At 44.3% G+C, this 19,836-nt stretch overlaps 1 protein-coding gene across 1 annotated transcript in view; it reads left to right on the top strand.

The window, feature by feature from the left end:
* The first annotated feature begins 5,693 nt into the window (after positions 1-5,693).
* CMTR1 (cap methyltransferase 1) overlaps positions 5,694-19,836 on the top strand; it is a 61,675-nt gene continuing 47,532 nt past the window's right edge. Inside the window, exons 1-4 of the mRNA XM_060109479.1 lie at positions 5,694-5,846; positions 7,827-7,964; positions 17,550-17,701; positions 19,193-19,351. Coding sequence (XP_059965462.1) covers positions 7,832-7,964; positions 17,550-17,701; positions 19,193-19,351 — 444 coding nt within the window. The 5' untranslated portion in view covers positions 5,694-5,846; positions 7,827-7,831. The remainder of the gene's footprint in view (positions 5,847-7,826; positions 7,965-17,549; positions 17,702-19,192; positions 19,352-19,836) is intronic.

The following is a 19,836-nucleotide window of genomic DNA, read 5'->3' as shown; positions in this document are numbered from 1 at the left end:
AATGAGAAAAGAATTTGAAAAAGAATAGATACATGTATATGGGAAAAAATGTAGTTGAATGCACAACAATGTGAATGCACTTAATGTCATTGAATTGTACACTTAAAATGATGAAAATAGAAAATTTTATGTATATTTTACTTCTATAAAAAAACAAAAATATATTTGCAATAATATTAAAAAAATAAATTTTCTGTGGGTAGGCAAAAGATCCAGAATAGCCAACACATTACTGAAGGAGAAGAACAAAGTTGGAGGACTGACAGTACTCAACTTCAAGACTTACTATTAGGCCATAGTGATTAAGATATAGCAAAAGAATAGACAAATAGATTAATGGGCAAAATATAGAGCCCAGAAATAGACCTGCATATATATAATAGATTTTTTTTTTTAATTAATTTATTTATTTAATTTATTTTTGGCTGTTGGGTCTTTGTCTCTGCGCAAGGGCCTTCTCTAGTTGCGGCAAGTGGGGGCCACTCTTAATCGCGGTGCGCAGGCCTCTCACTATCGCGGCCTCTCTTGTTGCGGAGCACAGGCTCCAGACGCGCAGGCTCAGTAGTTGTGGCTCATGGGCTCAGTTGCTCCGTGGCATGTGGGATCCTCCCAGACCAGGGCTCGAACCCGTGTCCCCTGCATTGGCAGGCAGATTCTCAACCACTGAGCCACCAGGGAAGCCCCTATATAATAGATTAATGGGCAAAATATAGAGCCCAGAAATAGACCTGCATATATATAGCCAACTGATCTTTGACAAAGGAAAAATGGCAGTACAGTGGAGCAAAGATAGTCTTTTAAAAAATGGCACTAGAGAAAAAAAAATGATACCAGAACAACCGGACAGTCACTCTTAAAACTCTTAGAACTTAATAATAAGATAACAAGGGACTTCCCTGGTGGTCCAGTGGTTAAGAATCCATCTTGCAATGCAAGGGATGGCGGTTCGATCCCTGGTCAGGGAACTAAGATTCCACGTGCTGCGGGGCAGCTAAGCCAGCGTGCCACAACTACAGAGCCCATGAGCTCTGGGCCCTCACACCACAATGAAAGATCCTGCGTGCCGCAACTAAGACCGGACGCAGCCAAAAAATAAATAAATAATAATAATAAGATAACAAATAACCTAATTAAAAAATGGGACAAAGACCTTAACAGACCTCACCAAAGATACACACATAATAAACAAGTATATGAAAAGATGTTCCATATCATAGGTCATCAGGGAAATGCAAATTAGAACGAGATACCACTACACCCATACTAGAGTGGCCAAAATTTGGAATATTGACAACCCTAGTGCTGGTGTGGATGTGGAAAAGTGGGAACTCTCATACATTGCTGGTGGGAATGCAAAATGATACAGCCACTTTGGAAGACAGTTTGGCAGTTTCTTATAAAACTAAACATACTCTTAACATATGATCCAGTAATTGTGCCCCTTGGTATTTACCCAAATGTATTGAAAAATTATGTCCACAGAAAAACCTGCATATGAATGTTTATAGAAACTTTATTTGTAATGTCCAAAATTTGGAAGTAACCAAGATGTCCTTCAGTATGTGAATGGATAAATAAACTGGGATACATCCAGACAATGGAATATTATTCAGTGTTAAAAAGAAATAAGCTGGGACTTCCCTGGTGGCGCAGTGGTTAGGAATCTGTCTGCCAATGCAGGGGACACAGGTTTGATCCCTGGCCCAGGAAGATCCCACATGCTGTGGAGCAACTAAGCCCATGAGCCACAACTACTGAGCCTGCATTCTAGAGCCCATGAGCCACAACTACTGAAGCCTGCGCGCCTAGAGCCCATGATCTGCAATAAGAGAAGCCACCGCAGTAAGAAGCCCATGCACCACAATGAAGAGTAGCCCCCGCTCGCCACAACTAGAGAAAGCCTATGTGCAGCAAAGACCCAATCCAGCCAAAAATAAATAAAGAAAGAAATAAGCTATCAAACTATGAAAAGACATGGAGGAACCTTAAGTGAATCAAAGAAACAAAACAAAAACCACGCGATTTCCTCCAGTTTCTCTGACCTATAGGGACTTATTTCTTGCTTCTGAGATAAGAAATAGATGGTTTCTTGGAGCCCTTTCCATCTGCACCCCTTACACGTTCCAGGTTTCAGGCTGCCTTTCAGTCCTGTCCAGGAGATACCAGAGGGGGAACAACTGGGAAACTCACCCTGATTTGGTGGTTCTTTGACTTCTGTTTTTCCTTCCAAGAATTCTGCTGGGCTTCGCTGGTGGCACAGTGGTTAAGAATCCGCCTGCCAATGCAGGGGACATGGGTTCAAGCCCTGGTCTGGGAAGATCCCACATGCCCCGGAGCAGCTGGGCCTGCCTGTTGTGCCACAACTATTGAGCCTGTGCTCTAGAGCCCGCGAGCCACAACTACTGAGCTCACATGCCACAGCTACTGAAGCCTGCGTGCCTAGATCCCGTGCTCAGCAACAAGAGAAGCCCATGCACCGCAACGAAGAGTAGCCCCTGCTCGCTACAACTAGAGAAAGCCTGCGCGCAGCAACAAAGACCCAACGCAGCCAAGAATAAATAAATAAAATAAATAAATTTATTTTAAAAAAAGAAGAATTCTGCTACCATTTCTTTTCATAATCCTCAGATAGGTGTTGCATGCATTCTGCCTAGGTTATAAATTGCATTCAGTGGAAGAAATGGGATGGAATGTGTTTTCTCCATTTTGACAGGAATTGGAAACTTCTGTTTCTCTTTTTGTTGTTGGGTATTATATATTTTTTTGGAAATAAGTCATTTGTCAAATATTTGTACTGTGAATGTTTTTCTTTCAGTCCGTGGCTTGCCTATTCAATTTCTTAACAGTGTCTTTTGATGAGCAGAAGCCTTTTTATTTTGTGAAGTCTATTTTTCTCAATTTTTTCTTCTGATTAATGCTCTCTGGGTCCTTTGTAAAAAATATCTTTGTCTACTCCAAGTCTGCAAAGATATTTTTCTATGTTTTCTTTTTTTAAACTTCTGTTTTCCCCTGTTTTATTGAGATATAATTGATACAACATTGTATGTTCAAGGTGTAAAACATAATAATTGGATATATGTATATATTGGAAAATGATTACCACAGTAAGTTAACATCCAGCACCTCACATGGTTATAACTTTCAAATATACAATACGTTATTGCTAACTATAGTCACCTATGTTTTCTTTTATAAGCTTTTTTTTTCTTTTCCGTTTTTGCTCTTTGTTTAGGTCTGATCCATTTTTTTTTTTTTTTTTTTGTGGTACGCGGTCCTCTCACTGTTGTGGCCTCTCCCGTTGCAGAGCACAGGCTCTGGACGCGCAGGCTCAGCGGCCATGGCTCACGGGCCCAGCCGCTCCGCGGCACATGGGATCTTCCCGGACCGGGGCACGAACCCGTGTCCCCTGCATCGGCAGGCGGACTCTCAACCACTGTGCCACCAGGGAAGCCCAGGTCTGATCCATTTTGATTTAATTTTACATATGGTGTAAGGTAGGAATCAAGATTCATCTTTCCCCTATATATTTATCTGGTTGTTCCAGCATTATTCACTGGATTTACTCATATATATAAAAGTAAATTTATCATTAATTTTCCTGTGTTTTGAATGCATTCTCTCATTATTTAATGCTTTACATTAAAAGTAAATCACAATTTAAAAGTAACTGTACTTCGGGGCTTCTCTGGTGGCGCAGTGGCTGAGAGTCCACCTGCCGACGCGGGGGACGCGGGTTCGTGCCCCGGTCCGGGAAGATCCCACGTGCCGCGGAGCGGCTGGGCCCGTGAGCCATGGCCACGGAGCCTGCGCGTCCGGAGCCTGTGCTCCGCAACGGGAGAGGCCACAACAGTGAGAGGCCCGTGTACCGCAAAAAAAAAAAAGTAACTGTATTTCAAATAATTAATTTCCTTTGTAATCCTATACATAGTATATTATGCCCTTCAAACTATCATTTTGAGAATGGGTTCACAAGCTTTACAAGATTACCAAAGGTATCCAATACATGTTAAGAATAATGTCTTAACCCATGTTAAGAACCCCTGGTGAGGTGGAAAGACACAGCTTTAGAACAGTTTAAATGCTCATTTGTTGCTTCCTAGCTCTGTGACCTGGGGCACATCACTTAACCTTCATTCATTTTCCATACTTCCACATATTCAATTAAATGTCTATTGCGTACCTACTACCAGCCACAATATTAAATTTTATGGATTTAATACAGACAGACATAACCTTTCCTGTACAAAGTTTACAGCTGAGTGGGGAGGCAGATGAGTCAGTGGGTCATTATACAAGACTGGTGAGTGCTTTGATAGTGAATGACAGAAGGCTATGGAAGCTTAGGGGGACTCCCCACTCAGACTTGTGGGGTCAGGAAAGATTACCAGAGATAAGAACACTAAACAGGCCTCAGGATAAGTGGACATTATCCAAGCAAAGAGAGGGAGAAGAGCAATCCAGGAAAGGGGATGAACTCTTTCGAGAGGCATGGCGTGGTTGAGAAACCAAGAGAAAACCGCAATGGGGAGAACTAAGGGACCAGTAGCTCAAAGTATGACTGCAGAAGGGGTCAGATGGGAGGGTCTTGTGTGCCATCCTAAGGACATTGGCTTCATCCTAAGAGAAGTGAGAAGCCATTGATGGGCTTTCATCATTGATGGGTTGTAACAGGATCAAATTCGTTTTTTTTTCTTTTAATAACTTTGATTTGTGGAGACTGCACTAGAGGGATCCCGACTGGAGACAGGGACAATGATTTGGAGATTATTGGAGAAATCCTGAGGAGAGAAGGTGAGTGCGTGGTTAGTGGCAATGTGGATGGAGAATGGATAGATTGGGATAATTTGTAGGTAAACGCAATAAAGTATATACTGGAGGCTCTGGGGCATGAGAGGAGATTTCTGGTTGGACCAATGGTGGTGTAATTCACTGGAAAAAGAGCAGGCTTATGGGAGAATATAAGGTCAGACTTGAATCTATGGGTGTGAAGTAACTGAGTGAGGATGTTCGTCAGACTTTTGGCCATATTGGTCTGAAGATCAGAAGAGGGGTTTGGCAAAGGAAGCCATCTGTGTCCATATGGTAAAATGCCACAGGCGGCCTTCTTTCTTTCCTCTGGACCTTCGTTCAATATCTGTAGAGAATGTACTGTATGCTGCGTGTTGGGGATACAGCAGTGAACAAGAAGACTGGGTTTCTGCGCTCAACCAGTTTTCCGTTTACCTCTCTAAACTTGTTCCTTTTTTTTTTTTTTTTTTTTTGGCCGCGCCGGGGGCCTTGTGGGATCTTAGTTCCCTAACCAGGGATAGAACCCGTGCCCCAGAAATGGAAGCGTGGAGTCCTAACTACTGGACCGCCAGGGAATTCCCTCTCTAAACTTGTTCTTAATCTGTAAAATTAAGATAATAATGAGATTAAGAGAGATGAGTTGATGTGATGGCACCTGGCCTTTTTTGTTTTTAATATTTGTGTCTCGTACGCAAGGCCGGAAGATACCTGGTTACTTTTGCTTTTGTATCCTTTCCCCGTTGGGTCTTCTGCGCAGGCGCTCTGGGCTGCTCGGGGGCAGGGGGTGGGGCGGGCCAAAACTAGAGCCGTCTGCCCCGGGGCCAGGGCCCGGGAGGGTGGAGGGAGCTGGATGCCCTGACGTCATCAAGCTGCGCGTCCCGCAGGGCGGGACCCGAGCGCGACTACGCGACCAGCGGACCGGGGCGGGCTTGTGGGGAAGCGAAACTTGGGGAGGAGGAGGCGGCTCTGGCAGCGGCAGGGCCAGGCCTGGTGGCGGCGGCGTCGGCGGCCTGATCCCCCCCTCTCCGCTCCTTGGCAGCTCGCCCTCTTCCCTCAGCGTGAGTGCCGACGCGCGGCCCGGGGGGAGCGAGCGGGCGGGCCCGCGGGCTCAGTATCTTCCCCTCGGCCCCCCACGGGCGGTCGTGACCCTCACCGCCCTTTCTCTCTCCCTTCCTCCTTTATACCCTTCTTCCCCGCGCCCCATCCCCAGTCCACCAGCTGCCGCTGCCAAACGTCTCTGCGCACACATTCAGACACTCACGTTATCTACAAATGAAAAGACTGGCCCGGGGAGATGTGAGCTCATCTCTTCCCTCTATGAATAGGGGTGGTAGTGCGAAACCGAGGCCCAGGTAGAGAAGACTGGAGAGGGGATTTGAACCCCTTCCCTGGGGGAGCAGCAGGTAGAACCAGGCCTTCTGCCTTCCACTTAGAAGTTCTCTGCCAGGGCACATTCTTTTGGATGTGTAGGTCACTTGAGCTGGGCACTGGTTAGCTGTGCGGCCTTCCCCTCTCGGGCCTCAGTTTCTTTTAGTGGAAAAGGAGAGGGTTGAATGAGGTGATTTGGAAGGCCCAAATCTAAGGTGGTTTGGGAGGAGCATCGGTATCTCCTGCCTTTCGGACGCTATTTCCTCTCCTTTGTTGGCACCTACCTCAACACAGTTCTTGAGTTTCCTGTGCTTCCAGTCTCCCCCGGAGTCGCTAGGAATCAGAGGGCCCTTTTTGCTTACGTTATGGGCCTTTGGGGTGAGGGGTTATTTAACACCGTAGTTTAAAGTGAAATGTGGCTCAGCCTGGTTTTGCTTTCTGTTTGTTCAACGTCTCCTGTTCTTCCTACTTCCGCAGATAGCCCCTGCCTGTGCCTAGTAAGAGGCTGCCTCCTTAGGAAGGATGAGATTATGTGTTGGGTAGGCTGCCTCATCCTTGAGCTGGAGAGAAGTGAAACGTGATTCATGTTTGAATCATGAGGGGATCAGTGGTATCTTTGGATTTCATCACTCTCTTGCTGCTGTGACCCATACTGTAAGCCTGTTCTTGTGCACCTGCAACTCCCCTTTCCTAAGGAATTGCAGCGCAGCTGAGCACCCACCTGTTGGCTCCTATTTTTGAGTACTTTCTCTTTTCTGAGTCCTCTTATAGCCAACGGTTGTGTGTAAACCACACTGTATTCACTTCTACTCCTAATTGTTCTTTAATTTGATCATTCCTTAAGATTTCAGGAATCTCATAATCACTTCATTCCATCTCATTTTTTCCCCTCATGCTTGCCTCTCATGCTTACCCATGGGCATGGATGATGGTGACATGGTGCCTTGCCTGTTTCCATTCTTTTTTGTGGAGGTGGGTTCTTGTTCTTAAAATTGTTTTTGTACCTGAGTCCTATGATATGGCTACCTCCGGTCCTGCTAACTTTCCCACTCTTCTGTTTTCTCAGTCCTAAGTCAACCACTACTTCCATTCCTTACTCCGTTTAAAAACTTGCCCAATTCTCCCATGTTTTCAAACATCCTGAAGTAAACCAAAACCCAACATTTGTATCATATTGTATAATCTCTTAATTGTCCTGGTGAAATAATAATGGTGATGTAGCAATCATTCTGGGATGATTTTTTCACCTTGGAAATATTTGTTGATATTCATCAGGTTTCATAATTAATTTCTAGTGTACATGGTTGTCACGCATGGCCAGTGTTGCATCAAAAATACAGAATAACAAGTATGCAAGGTCTTTTTCCTCCTGTGGCTCGTGGAGTTGATCCATGACTTTTTGGTATCTGACACCAGTGGCCCAGAGGCTGCTGGGTCTGTGAGCACCACATTTTCCAGGAAAACTAACAGCTGTTATTGAAAACCAGAGCTTGGCTAGCATCCTTCCTGGACCTCATTCTGAGGAAGAAGCTCTTCAAGTGCTGGCAATGGAAGCTGTTTGGAGTTGCCAACGTTCATGCATTAATGGTTCATTCCCATTCTTTGGAATTCCTGCTGTGATCCTAGTGTCTCTGACAAGGGCCGCTGACTATCTGGATTTGTGGTTGCAGCAACAATGAGGAGGAGAAATGATTCAGAATGCACTGCCCCTCTCAAGAAACAGAAGAAAAGAGTTGCAGAGCTTGCCCTGAACCTCAGCTCTACATCTGACGATGAACCTCCCTCCTCTGTCAATCATGCAGCAAAAGGTAAGCTTGCCTGTGTGGTCAGAGGCCGCTGACCATCTGGTTATTTGAATCGCTGATGCCTGAGTTGGGCAGAATACAGTTCAGTGTCTCTTGAGGAAGATTAGGCAAATTCTACAGAGAGATACTGGTTGTAGACTCTCTTCTCTTTTGCCATTCTCCTCCTGGGAGTTGGGAACATGTTTTAACTAAAAAATTGGAATTTTTACAGGTGTGCCTTAGTTCTGTTGTGGTCCTTCAGTAGGTGGCACTCTTGCTGCCTTAAACCAGGTGGAAGTAGTGGTGAGCATTGAGTGCCCTGTGCTCTCAGCTGTTAATGATCTTGGGGCTCTTTCACAGGGCTGGGCTCTTTGCTGCAGTGATCTGGCCTAATTCCCCTCAAGGTTTTGCATTCTGTTTCCTCAATTCCCTCAGCAGTTATGATCAGAAACACCCAAATGAATTGGAGCATCCCTGTGTTGACTGTTTACTTTAAGCTCTCAGGATTTCACTGATCTGGTTGAAACTAGCATTTTGCTTTGCCTGTTTTTTAGGGTTACAGATGTTCACAGTTTCCACAGGTGCTTTCTATGAGAAATTGGGAAGCGTCTCAGAGCTTGCCTGCAATACCAAACGATTAGAAGTAGTTCCATTTGCATTTACTTTACTTGCCAGCTGTATTAATTTCCTAACAAAGTACCACCAATTGGGTAGCTTAAAACAATAGAAATTTATTCTCCACACTTCTGGAGGCTAGAAGTCTAAAATCAATGTGCCGGCGGGGCCGTGCTCCCTCCCAAGGCTCTAGGGAAGAACGCTTCCTTGCCTTTTCTAGTTTCTGGTGGTTGCTGGTGACCCTTGTGTTCCTTGGCTTGTAGCAGCATAATTCCAGTCTCTGCCTCTGTGTGTGTCTGTGTTCAAATTTCCCTCTTCTTATGAGGATATCAGTCATTGGATGAGGGCCCACCCTAATCCAGTATGACTTCATCGTAATTTGATTACATCTGCAAAGACCCTGTTTCCATCCCAGGTGCTGGGTGGACATGACCTTTTGGGGCACTATTTAAGCCAGTACAGCAGCCGTCTTGCATTTTGTATCCTCTGCTGGGTCACTGGTAAATTGGAATGAAATTTGGTGACAGATGGATGACTGAAAAGAGTGTGAAGAATCCTTTGAGGGTGATAGAAAATACAATTTATTCTCAACTGGTTGGCTCATTGAAGGGCAGTTACTCATCAGTTGTACTGAGTAGCTGGTCCAGAAAGGAGAAGCTTGACAGGCCTTACATACAGCTAATGAAGCCTTTGGGGCAGCTGTGATCCTGGCTGGATCAAGAGACTCTCTTCTAACCTTGTGTGTAGAGATACGTGTGCCTTTAAAGTTGTCACAGTGTATTCCAGGGTAGGTGAGAAAGGCTGTATGTAATTGAGGTTACTAAGTGGGAGAGCAAAAATATATTGGGCATATAGGTTCTAGGGCCTGTTGAGGAAAGGGAGTTTTGCTTATCACCTGGGATTTGAGCAACTTGATGAAGGTAGAGTCTCCTTGGGCAGGGCTCTGGGTTAGTGGGAGAAATGGCCTGCAAGAAAGGGAGAGCGTGCCTGGGGGAATAAATGATACTTAGGTGGTGGAGGTATCTGGTTCTAAGGGGATCTTGGGGGAGGTCTGCTCTCAAGAGAATGGCTGCCAGGTAGAGGAAGGTGTATAGTTAAGGATCTTTCAAGGGAACCAGTCTAATTTAAATTTCAAGCTTTTAAAAATGTGACTGTGAATTGAGATTATCCTCCTCCCTCCCACCCTCCCACGAACTCCCTTTAATTGTACCACGTCTTTAACCTTTTCTAGAAGTAGCACCATATGACTCAGTCAGGATTGACTGTTGCTATTTGTACAGAATGGAAATCTAGAGGTGGCCTGTACCTTGTATGTGTCTGGCAATAGGCCGTTTGGTCCCTTTCATTTGCAGAAAAATGAGGCAGGAGACAGAGGCAAACAAACATTGTTAGATTTCCCTGGGTCAGCTAATTTTAGGAAGGGCAGCTCCACACTGACAAAAAACCTCTGAGGGCTGGAGTCTGGTGTCTTCATCAGCAAGACTGCTCTCTGTGCCCCTCCCCCTGCAACCCCATGCCTGGTGTGGAATAAATGCTCAGTAAATATTTACTGAATAAAACTGATGGAAGGCAACAGTAGTATCTTTTCCAAGAAGCTTAAAATGCTTTGCCTCATTCATTTTGCCTATGCCTCCTCCAGTCTGCAGAGGATCATTTCATTAAGTACTTCGCACTTATATCATCTCTGTTCTGTGTTGGCTTCTCTTACGCATCCCCTGGACAGTGTGCCCTGGTAGTTAACTGTCTCGCCAGAAACTACATATCCCCTGAGATCTATATGCGGCTTTCCTATTCAAGTCATTGCATTAAAGCAGGTGTGTTTCCTTTTGCTCCAACCCCTTCTACCCGGACGTACTGTTGAACAGATGATTGAAAAATACTCTTTAGGGAGTACAAAAAAAAAAAGTAGCTGCTATTTCTGTCTGTCTGGGCCTTGTTTGTGCTTTCTCTGCTAGATCAATGTGATGACTCATTAATAGATCTATTTAGTTTAATCGGTTTTTATTTTACATTATTGACAGGGTAGCTGCATTGCCAGTCAGAGTCTAACACCTGACCAGACTAAAGAAGAAAAGGGATGTTGTTGTCATGGCCACTGGGGCATCATATACTCTTTAGAGTATTTTAAGAGGAATTTGAAGGCATTTTCAAGCCTAAAGAAACTCTTGGAAATTTGCTATTAAATAACGTTTTGAAGCAAGGAGATTCAGATGGAGGTCATTTTTTTCTTTTTGGTTGTTTGTCACAGGGAAACTGTGGTCTAGACCCCAAGACAATTTCCTTTTCTCTTCAGCTGTGCATCTAATGTGGGCTCCTGGCCCTCCCACAGCATGTTGCTTTGGAAGTGGCTGGGCTCCTTCACCAGCACCACACTGAAAGTGCCTTCCCCTCCGTCAGGTTTAATTCTTCGCTAAATAGGCCATTTTCCCTGAAACACCATCGTTTTCCTGTCAGCCCAGATTCATGACCTTAATCAAAAACTTCCTTTATTGGTGTCTGTTTAAATTGCTTTAACGAGTTACCATTTTTCTGGCATGAAGGAGAAATTGAGTCTTTAACCAGGAATGAGTGTATTCCACAGCAGTTGTTAGGCAGGATGTGGTGTTTATTAAAGTCCATAATTTATTCTTCTGCATCTGTGTGCTGCTCACCTTGGCCAGTAGTGGTTAGAGCTCTCCCTCCTTGTGTGTTGTCACTGTCATTTTTAATCTTGGCATGTTTGACCTACTGTTCTGTTATGGAAAATTTTGTCAGTAGCTGGGAAATCTCTGATTCTTCTATAAAATGAACCTGTTTTCTTTAAACTGACTTAAGAGTAATGATTTCTATCAGGTAGAGAAGAAATCTTAAATGAAAGCTCTAAATAATGTCTTGGGCTCTCTGGTAGGTTTTAGAAGGGGAGCTCCTGGGGAGGTAAATGGGAATGCCACCCAATTTTGGCAAGTTCTTAATGAAACTCATGATTTTAATAGACTGACCTTATTACTCCTGTTAATTTATATCCTCATCACAAGATTGTCTGCTCAGTGTTTGCTAAATTCTTAGCAGTCTTGGGAGGCTGAACTTCCTCTTTAGTTCCTGCTGCAGCCAAGACAGTTGTCTTCTTTTCATCTGAAAAGAGTGGCCCCAAAGGCCCAGGGTGAAAATGAGTAGTGGCTGTGGCAGTCTGTGGACATCAGGACTAATCTAGGGAACTTTGTCTTAAATCATGTCAGGCTGAGAATTGGCTTTAAATAGCACATGAAATAAAAGAGAGAAGTAAGGCTTATCTGCTTATCCAGCACACTTTTTGATCTCACAAAGAAAAGCCTTGTAGGGTGATATTTTAGCTCTCATCAACCTCATTCTCAGAACCTGGACAGGACAGCTATCTGTACATTAGGTAACACCTAAGGAAGAGGAATGGAGTGGAAAGATCTTTGTGCCAGAGTCTGGTGCTAGAATATTGCACCAGAGCCACCAAGGATTTGTCCAATGAGCCTTGCACCCAAATTTGGTTCTTCCTGTCATTTTGGTCCAAAAATGGCATGAGGACAAAGAAAACAAAAGATCTCTCTCTGAGATCTGAGGGTGGCAGGAACCCTGCATGCCCAGGAATGATATTCATACCATTGATGGGTGCCCAGTGATGGATCCTTAAGCAAACCTAACAGCCTGGCTACTCCCTAGAGCTGGACCAAGGGCACACTCTCCTTTGAGAAGGACATCAGGTTTTCCTAACCTTTATATAGATAGACCTGTGAATCTCCAGATAGCTGGTGAAAGAAATAACAGCTGATTTAACATTGTAGCTTCTAGGTTAGTCTCTGGATTCCTGGGCTGCCCAGGGAAACTATAGGGCAGTGCTCAGGGAGCTGCCCCCATTCCTGCACTAATCGGTACAGGTTGGAGGCATGGAAGCAACTGAGTGAAGAGACTCTGCACCTTTGGAAGCACAGTTCTTTAACATATGGGAGCCCTGTTGCAGAGCACATTTCTCCTTCACGTGGGCAATGAGAGATGAGAGGCCCAGGCTTAGTTTTAAGCTACTCAGAAGGTCTTTCCCCTCATATCTGCTGTCCTCTGAAGATTTCTCTGGAAAGGAACCAAATTCTGCACAAGGCTTAGAATGATACTTTATTTCTTTTTTTTTTTTTTGGTGGTACACGGGCCTCTCACTGTTGTGGCCTCTCCCGTTGCGGAGCACAGGCTCCAGACACGCAGGCTCAGCGGCCATGGCTCACAGGCCCAGCCGCTCTGCAGCATGTGGGAACTTTCCGGACCGGGGCACGAACCCGTGTCCCCTGCATCAGCAGGCGGACTCTCAACCACTGTGCCACCAGGGAAGCCCGATACTTTATTTCTTTATAGCTTTCTTTTAAACCCTAATTTTCAAAGTAATATATTCTTATTTCTCACACAGAAAATGCAGAAAAGGCAAAACAAAATAAATATCACCGCACATCTCAGTTTCCATGGTTACTCATTGTTAATGTTCTGGGTCTTTCCTTCTGAGTAGCAGTCTCTGGCACTCTGTGACGTGTGCTGCATTGGTCCATGTAAGCGAGTCAGCTCCTTATTGAGGGAATTGAACAGCCACCTTTTTAAAAGGACGAAGGCAGATTTGGTGCCTCTCATTCAGGGATATTCTCAACCAGAATTCCTCCTTAGGAGCCAGAATTTTGGTTTTAAGTTTATTCTAATTTTTTCACACATGTTCACCTGCCTTTCTTTTGCAAAATGTTTTACCCTTAAAAATGCATATTTATTTTAGCTATTGGAGTTTTAAGCTCTCTGGGGGTAAGATTGTTACTTTTGGATAATACTCCATTGTATATAGCATGGACCGTTTATAAAACAGGTCCTGAACCAAAGTTGTTGTCTGATCTGTTAAACAATATCAGATGTCCTTTTTCAGCCTACTGGGGTGCAGGGTGCTAAGTGATCGTCCAAGGGGGACTCAGTTCTCTGCTAGGATATAGGTATTCCATCCTCATGCTTAAACTTTTTGTTGTTTTTGTTGTTGAACCTTTAAAAAAACCTTTTTTTTAAAGACTTCTTTTTTTTTTTAGAGCAGTTTAAGGTTCACAGCAAAATTGAAAGTACAAAGATATCTCCTACACACCCTGCCCCTATATGCACAGCCTCTCCCATTAGCATCATCTCTTACCAGAGTGCTACATTTGTTACGTTGATGAACCTGTGCTGACACAACCTTATCAACCAGAGTTCATAGTTTATATGATGGTTCACTCTTGATGTTGTACACTCCATGGCTTTGGGCAAATATATAATGACATGTACCCTTCCTTATATATATATATATTTTTTTTTTTTTTTTGCGGTACGCGGGCCTCTCACTGTTGTGGCCTCTCCCGTTGCGGAGCACAGGCTCCGGATGCGCAGGCTCAGTGGCCATGGCTCACGGGCCCAGCCGCTCCGCGGCATGTGGAATCTTCCCGGACCGGGGCACGAACCCGTGTCCCCTGCATCGGCAGGTGGACTCTCAACCACTACGCCACCGGGGAAGCCCTCCTTCCTTATATTTTTGAGGGCTGAACGTCTTGCACTGCATGTATGAGGTGTTGTAAGAGGAAATATCCTGAGGTACACTTAGTAGGTGCTTAGCAAAGATGACAACTGGGTGATAGTTCTTTAAATTCACTACAGTGAGCGGTTAATTCATTTCTGTTAAATGCAAAGCCTTAGTCCAAGTGTTGGAGATAGAATGTTGGTTGTGGCAGAGTCCTTGCTCTCTAGGAGTGACCCTGTCCAGTGGGGTGGCATGTGACAACTAGCTCTCAGGAAGTGTGATGAGTGCTGTGCTGATGGTATGAATACTGGTGCTACTGGAGCACCGTGGAAGGGAGAGTCAGGCCTGGGGTGCTGGGGAAGACTTTGCTTTTCTCTGAATGTCAACCCTTAGTTTGTGTTCTCACTGGGAAATGGGTGTCTTTACACAGTCTTTAGAATTAGGATGTAATCCTCAAGTTCTGAATACCTGTATAATGCCCATTTTGGGTATATATAAATAATTTTTTTACACGGCTGCCCTTTGTGCCTTTCCTCAGATACCTCCCACAAGCAGCCAAACTTTGAGTCAACATCTCTTCTCAGGGACTTCCTTTCTTCCTTAAAGGAATTGTGCTACATTGCTAAGTTAGTTTTTTTTTTTTACATTTATTTAAAATTTTAATTAAGATAATTAATATTATCTTTTAATTGAGATAATATATTCACATGGTTCATAAGTCAAAAATATAAAATGATAGCCAATATAAACTCTAGTGATATAAAAATGTAAATCAAGTTTCACTTCTTCCCCTTTCACTTGTTCCAAGTAATCATTTTGGTATTCTTTTTCCATGCCTCAACCCCACATGTGTGGATAATCACTTTTATTGGTCTTGTATATCTTTCCTTCCAAAAGCTCTTTTTGCAATTACCAGAAATAAAAATTTATATTTTTATTGTCCCTCTTTAGTACACAAGAGTTAGGATGCCATGTTCATGAACATGGTCTAGGTCTTCTATTATTCAGTTGACAATGTGTCTTGGTGATCTCACCATTTCAATACAGAGGGAGGTTCCCAAGTTTTCTTGGTTTTTGGCACTCTTAGTGCTGCCTTAACAATTTTCACCATGCCCTAAAAATACCAAAAGAAATACCTAACAGTTTAGTTTATTAAGTATTTAGGTCTAAATAACAAGCATTTATATCCTAACAACTAATAGATGTTTGTAAGAATAATATTCATAAATTGAATTAAAAAAATTTTATTCTTAAATAAGCACAATTACTTATTAATGAGATTTGTATACTGTTGAGCACTATACAACTTCTCAAACCTTGGGATCAGATTGGATACTACCACCCTTATTTCCTGTTCCGCATTCCTCCTCACTTGCAGTTTAATACCATTTTCAATGGGAATATGCAGAAATTGTCTACCAGATTTTTTTTTTGCCATGCATAGCGGCATGCGGGATCTTAGTTCCCCGACTAGGGATCGAACCCTTGCCCCCTGCAGTGGAAGTGTGGAATCTTAACCATTGAACAGCCAGGGAAGTCCCCTGTTTACCAGATTTTTTTTTTTTTTCTTTTTTTTTTTTGCAGTACGTGGGCCTCTCACTGTTGTGGCCTCCCCCGTTGCGGAGCACAGGCTCTGGACGCGCAGGCTCAGCGGCCATGGCTCACGGGCCCAGCCGCTCCGCGGCACGTGGGATCTTCCCAGACCGGGGCATGAACCCGTGTCCCCTGCATCGGCAGGCAGACTCTCAACCACTAGCGTCACCAGGGAAGCCCACCAGATTTTTGAGATACAATCTATTTCCAAATTTGGGTGGGTTTTCCTTAAGAAACAACCTCAATAAAATTATATTGGGTTGAAATATCTTTTTTTTTTTTTTTTGCGGTATGCGGGCCTCTCACTGTTGTGGCCTGTCCCGTTGCGGAGCACAGGCTCCGGACGCGCAGGCTCAGTGGCCATGGCTCACGGCCCAGCCGCTCCGCGGCATGTGGGATATTCTCAGACCGGGGCATGAACCCATGTCCCCTGCATCGGCAGGCGGACTCTAAACCACTGTGCCACCAGGGAAGCCCGAAATACCTTTTTTTTTGGCCATGCCGCGTGGCTTGCTGGATCTTAGTACCCCAACCAGGGATCTAACCTGGGCTCTGGCAGTGGAAGCACTGAGTCCTAACCACTGGGCTGCCAGAGAATTCCCTGAAATATCTTTTTTTAAAAAATTAATTAATTAATTTTTGGCTGCATTGGGTCTTCATTGCTGTGCGTGGGCTTTCTCTAGTTGTGGCGAGCAGGGGCTACTCTTAGTTTCAGTGTGTGGACTTCTCATTGCGGTGGCTTCTCTTGTTGTGGAGCACAGGCTCTAGGAGTGCGGGCTTCAGTAGCTGTGGTATGTGGGCTCAGTAGTTGTGGCTTGCGGGCTCTAGAGCACAGGCTCAGTTGTTGTGACACACGGGCTTAGTTGCTCCGTGGCATGTGGGATCTTCTTGGACCAGGGCTAGAACCCATGTCCCCTGCATTGGCAGGCAGATTCTTAACCACTGCGCCACCAGGGGAGTCCTGAAATATCTTTTAAGTTAAGAGATTCACGTATCTATAGAAGATGGGGAAAGACCCAGTTACAGTGACTATCTAGACTGTGGATTATCCCACTTTTGACCAGGAGACAGGTAACCCACCACTTCCGGCAGCTGCTAAGGTGGGTCTTTTTTGGAATCCTTTGGCACCAAGGTTGCTGACAGTGAAGATAGAGGCTTGGCTCACTCAGGCCAGCAGCTCCCTCCTGGAGCCTTTAAGTGCAGCTCCTCTACTCTCCGCCTCTGTTGTTGCTGCCTGAGCGCCCCATCTTCACCGTCCTCTCTTTTGCTTCTCTTTTTCCTTCCTCTCCTGTCTTCCCCTCCCCCTTCACTTCTCCCTTTCTCTTCCCCTCTTTCCCCCTGTGAGCCGGCTCTTCTCTGGGGCTGTGCTGTAGATCCACCATCTCACCTACAAGTTCGAAGGACTGTGAAAACAGGAAACTAGGAGGTTAAACAATCAGAAACTGTTAGTCCTGTGATAGAATTGTTGAAAATGAAACCAGGTATCAGTGTTTGGAAATTGATATTCAAATAATAAATAGCAGAAATAACAATCATATCATCAATAAATACATTTTATATCTGACAGTATACTTTCAAATACACTTTTTCACTTAATCTTCAAACAACCCTATGAGGAAGGTATTACCATCCCAGTTGTGTAAGGGATGGGAAAGGAAAACTGATATTTTGAACTCCTGTTGTGTGTCACGTACCATTAGGAACCTCAGTGACTTGCCCAAGATTACACAGTTTGTAAGAGGTAGAGAATACATTTGACCTGGGTCATTTAATGAACTTTATGTGTGCAGTGCATATACTGAACACTAGTTGAATAAATGAAACTTGGACTTCTAGAGGCTATATTGTGCCATAAACGCACCAAAACATCTTCCTTTTTTCTTTTCCAGCATCTGCTACAAGCCTAAGTGGGTCTGACAGTGAGACTGAGGGGAAGCAACGCAGCTCAGACTCTTTTGATGATGCATTCAAAGCAGACTCTCTTGTGGAGGGAACTTCTTCTCGCTATTCCATGTATAACAGTGTGTCCCAGAAGCTTATGGTATGTAAGGGCTTGGGTTGGGTTGGGTTGGGTTTCTGAAGCTCTACTAGCAGAGTGAGAGAAGGGAAATTGTATTGGTATGAGAAGAAGCAAAGTGAGGGCATGAGTTTTTCCTCTGCTTTAGTTTAGTAGAGAGAGTGTGACCCCTTCTTGATAGAAGTATCACATTTGAATCATCCACGGGAAGTGGCTGCTCAGGCCTGCTTCTCCTGTCCTGTCCAGAGCTGAGTTCTTGTGAGCATATGTGAACACATGAATGTGTGTCTGTGGATAAAGAGACTTCATGCTGAGATTTTTTGCTCTAGTGAGTGATATCAAAAGAAATGACTAAAATCCTGCTCACTCCTAGGTATAAAATAAATGGGAGTAGTAGTCTTCTGTATTACTTCCAAAAGAGGGCCTAGTTTTCCTTAATAACTTCAGTACCCCCATTGGTATACCACAAGAAGGAAGGTGAAAAGGAAGATCTGCTACTTTCCTTATGAGACTTTAGTGTATGTGCAAAGGTTAGGGAAATCCAAGTTTGTCTTCTGTCTAGCTTCAAGAATATTATAGTTGACCTCTCCATTTTCTGTTGGATTCATTTAAGAATGAGAACTGCCACTTCTGAAGTCATAGTCAGGATTCTGGGTTGGGGCCAAAAACTTTGGGGAAGTGGAAGATGGGGAAGTTTGTGACTGAGTCAGACTCTTTGACCTGGGGAAAGATTTGTGGCTACTGTAGGAATTTCATGCGGCTCCTGAGCTGGTAATGCCCCTTCCAGACCTTCTAGGTAAATCAGATCTTCTTAGGATTGGAGTTCTTTTATTAGACAAGGGTGTGTGGGTTTTGGGATTCGGGTCTCTGGTTTTGGGGGTATGTAACTGGGTTCAGTGACTCTAGAGTTTAATGTAAGCTTTTTAGTTAGTTGTGACATTTAAAAAAATGTTTCTGTCCAGAGTCTTATAGTATCTCCCATACCTCAGTTTTACATGAAGTGATTTTTCAGTTAATCTCTTGATTAAGTGGGCTGCTACAAGCCCTCATTGTCCTTGCTTAGTAAGGCTGTTTGACTGGTTAAAGGGTAAGGTTTAGAAGTTGCCGCTTGAAACGGTTCCATTTTAAATTATGTTCTCTTTATCAGCTTTACTCTGGATCTACTTCTCACTTATTCAGACAAATTAGCTGGAAGGGTAGTTGTGCAAATGTCCGATGAGATTCATTATATACTCTTGGTGCCTTTAATTACAGCTATGAGGTCCCTTCTCTTTTATCCAACTTATAGTTGCCCTAGAGTTTCACCTCCAGAGTAGACAGCCACTGGGCCCACAGTTAAACTGCAGTTATTTATTTATGTTTCTTTTCATTAGGCTAGAAGGAAAACCTTAGGCCTTACTCGTTTATATTTAACACGTCTGACACATGATAAGGGCTTAACACGTCTGACACATGATAAGGGCTAAATAAATGTCTGTTTATTTATATAAATGCACCATTACTTCTCTTTTTCAGGCCAAGATGGGCTTCAAGGAAGGTGAAGGATTGGGTAAATACAGCCAGGGTCGGAAAGACATCGTTGAGGCCTCTAATCAGAAAGGTCGACGAGGCTTGGGTCTGACGCTGCAAGGCTTTGACCAAGAGCTGAATGTGGACTGGCGAGCTGAACCAGAGGTAACTGATATGGAGAGGAGGAGACAGGAAAGCCATTTATGGCTTTATGAAGCCATATTAACATTAACAAACTAGAAGTCTCCAGAGGAAGTATGATCAGAGTGGTTAGTGGAGATTGGAGCTAGTTTCTTGTGTGGAAGATACTGGGGGTGTCCAAAATGGAAAACAGTAGTCTGGGGGAGATATGGTGGGATGTGGATTTGTTTCCTGTTGCTTCATATAGGACTGTCTAAGACCAGTGGGTATAAGATGCAAGAAGGCAGGGCTTCCCTGGTGGTGCAGTGGTTGAGAGTCCGCCTGCTGATGCAGGGGACACGGGTTCGTGCCCCGGTCCGGAAGGATCCCACATGCCGCAGAGCGGCTGGGCCCGTGAGCCATGGCCGCTGAGCCTGCGCGTCCGGAGCCTGTGCTCTGCAGCAGGAGAGGCCACCCAGTGAGAGGCCCGTGTAGTGCAAAAAAAAAAAAAAAAAAAAAGATGCAAGAAG

The sequence above is a fragment of the Mesoplodon densirostris genome, chromosome 10 (assembly GCF_025265405.1).
Source record: "Mesoplodon densirostris isolate mMesDen1 chromosome 10, mMesDen1 primary haplotype, whole genome shotgun sequence".
Taxonomy (NCBI): Eukaryota; Metazoa; Chordata; class Mammalia; order Artiodactyla; family Ziphiidae; genus Mesoplodon; species Mesoplodon densirostris.
This window is presented reverse-complemented; position numbering and strand designations above follow the sequence as displayed.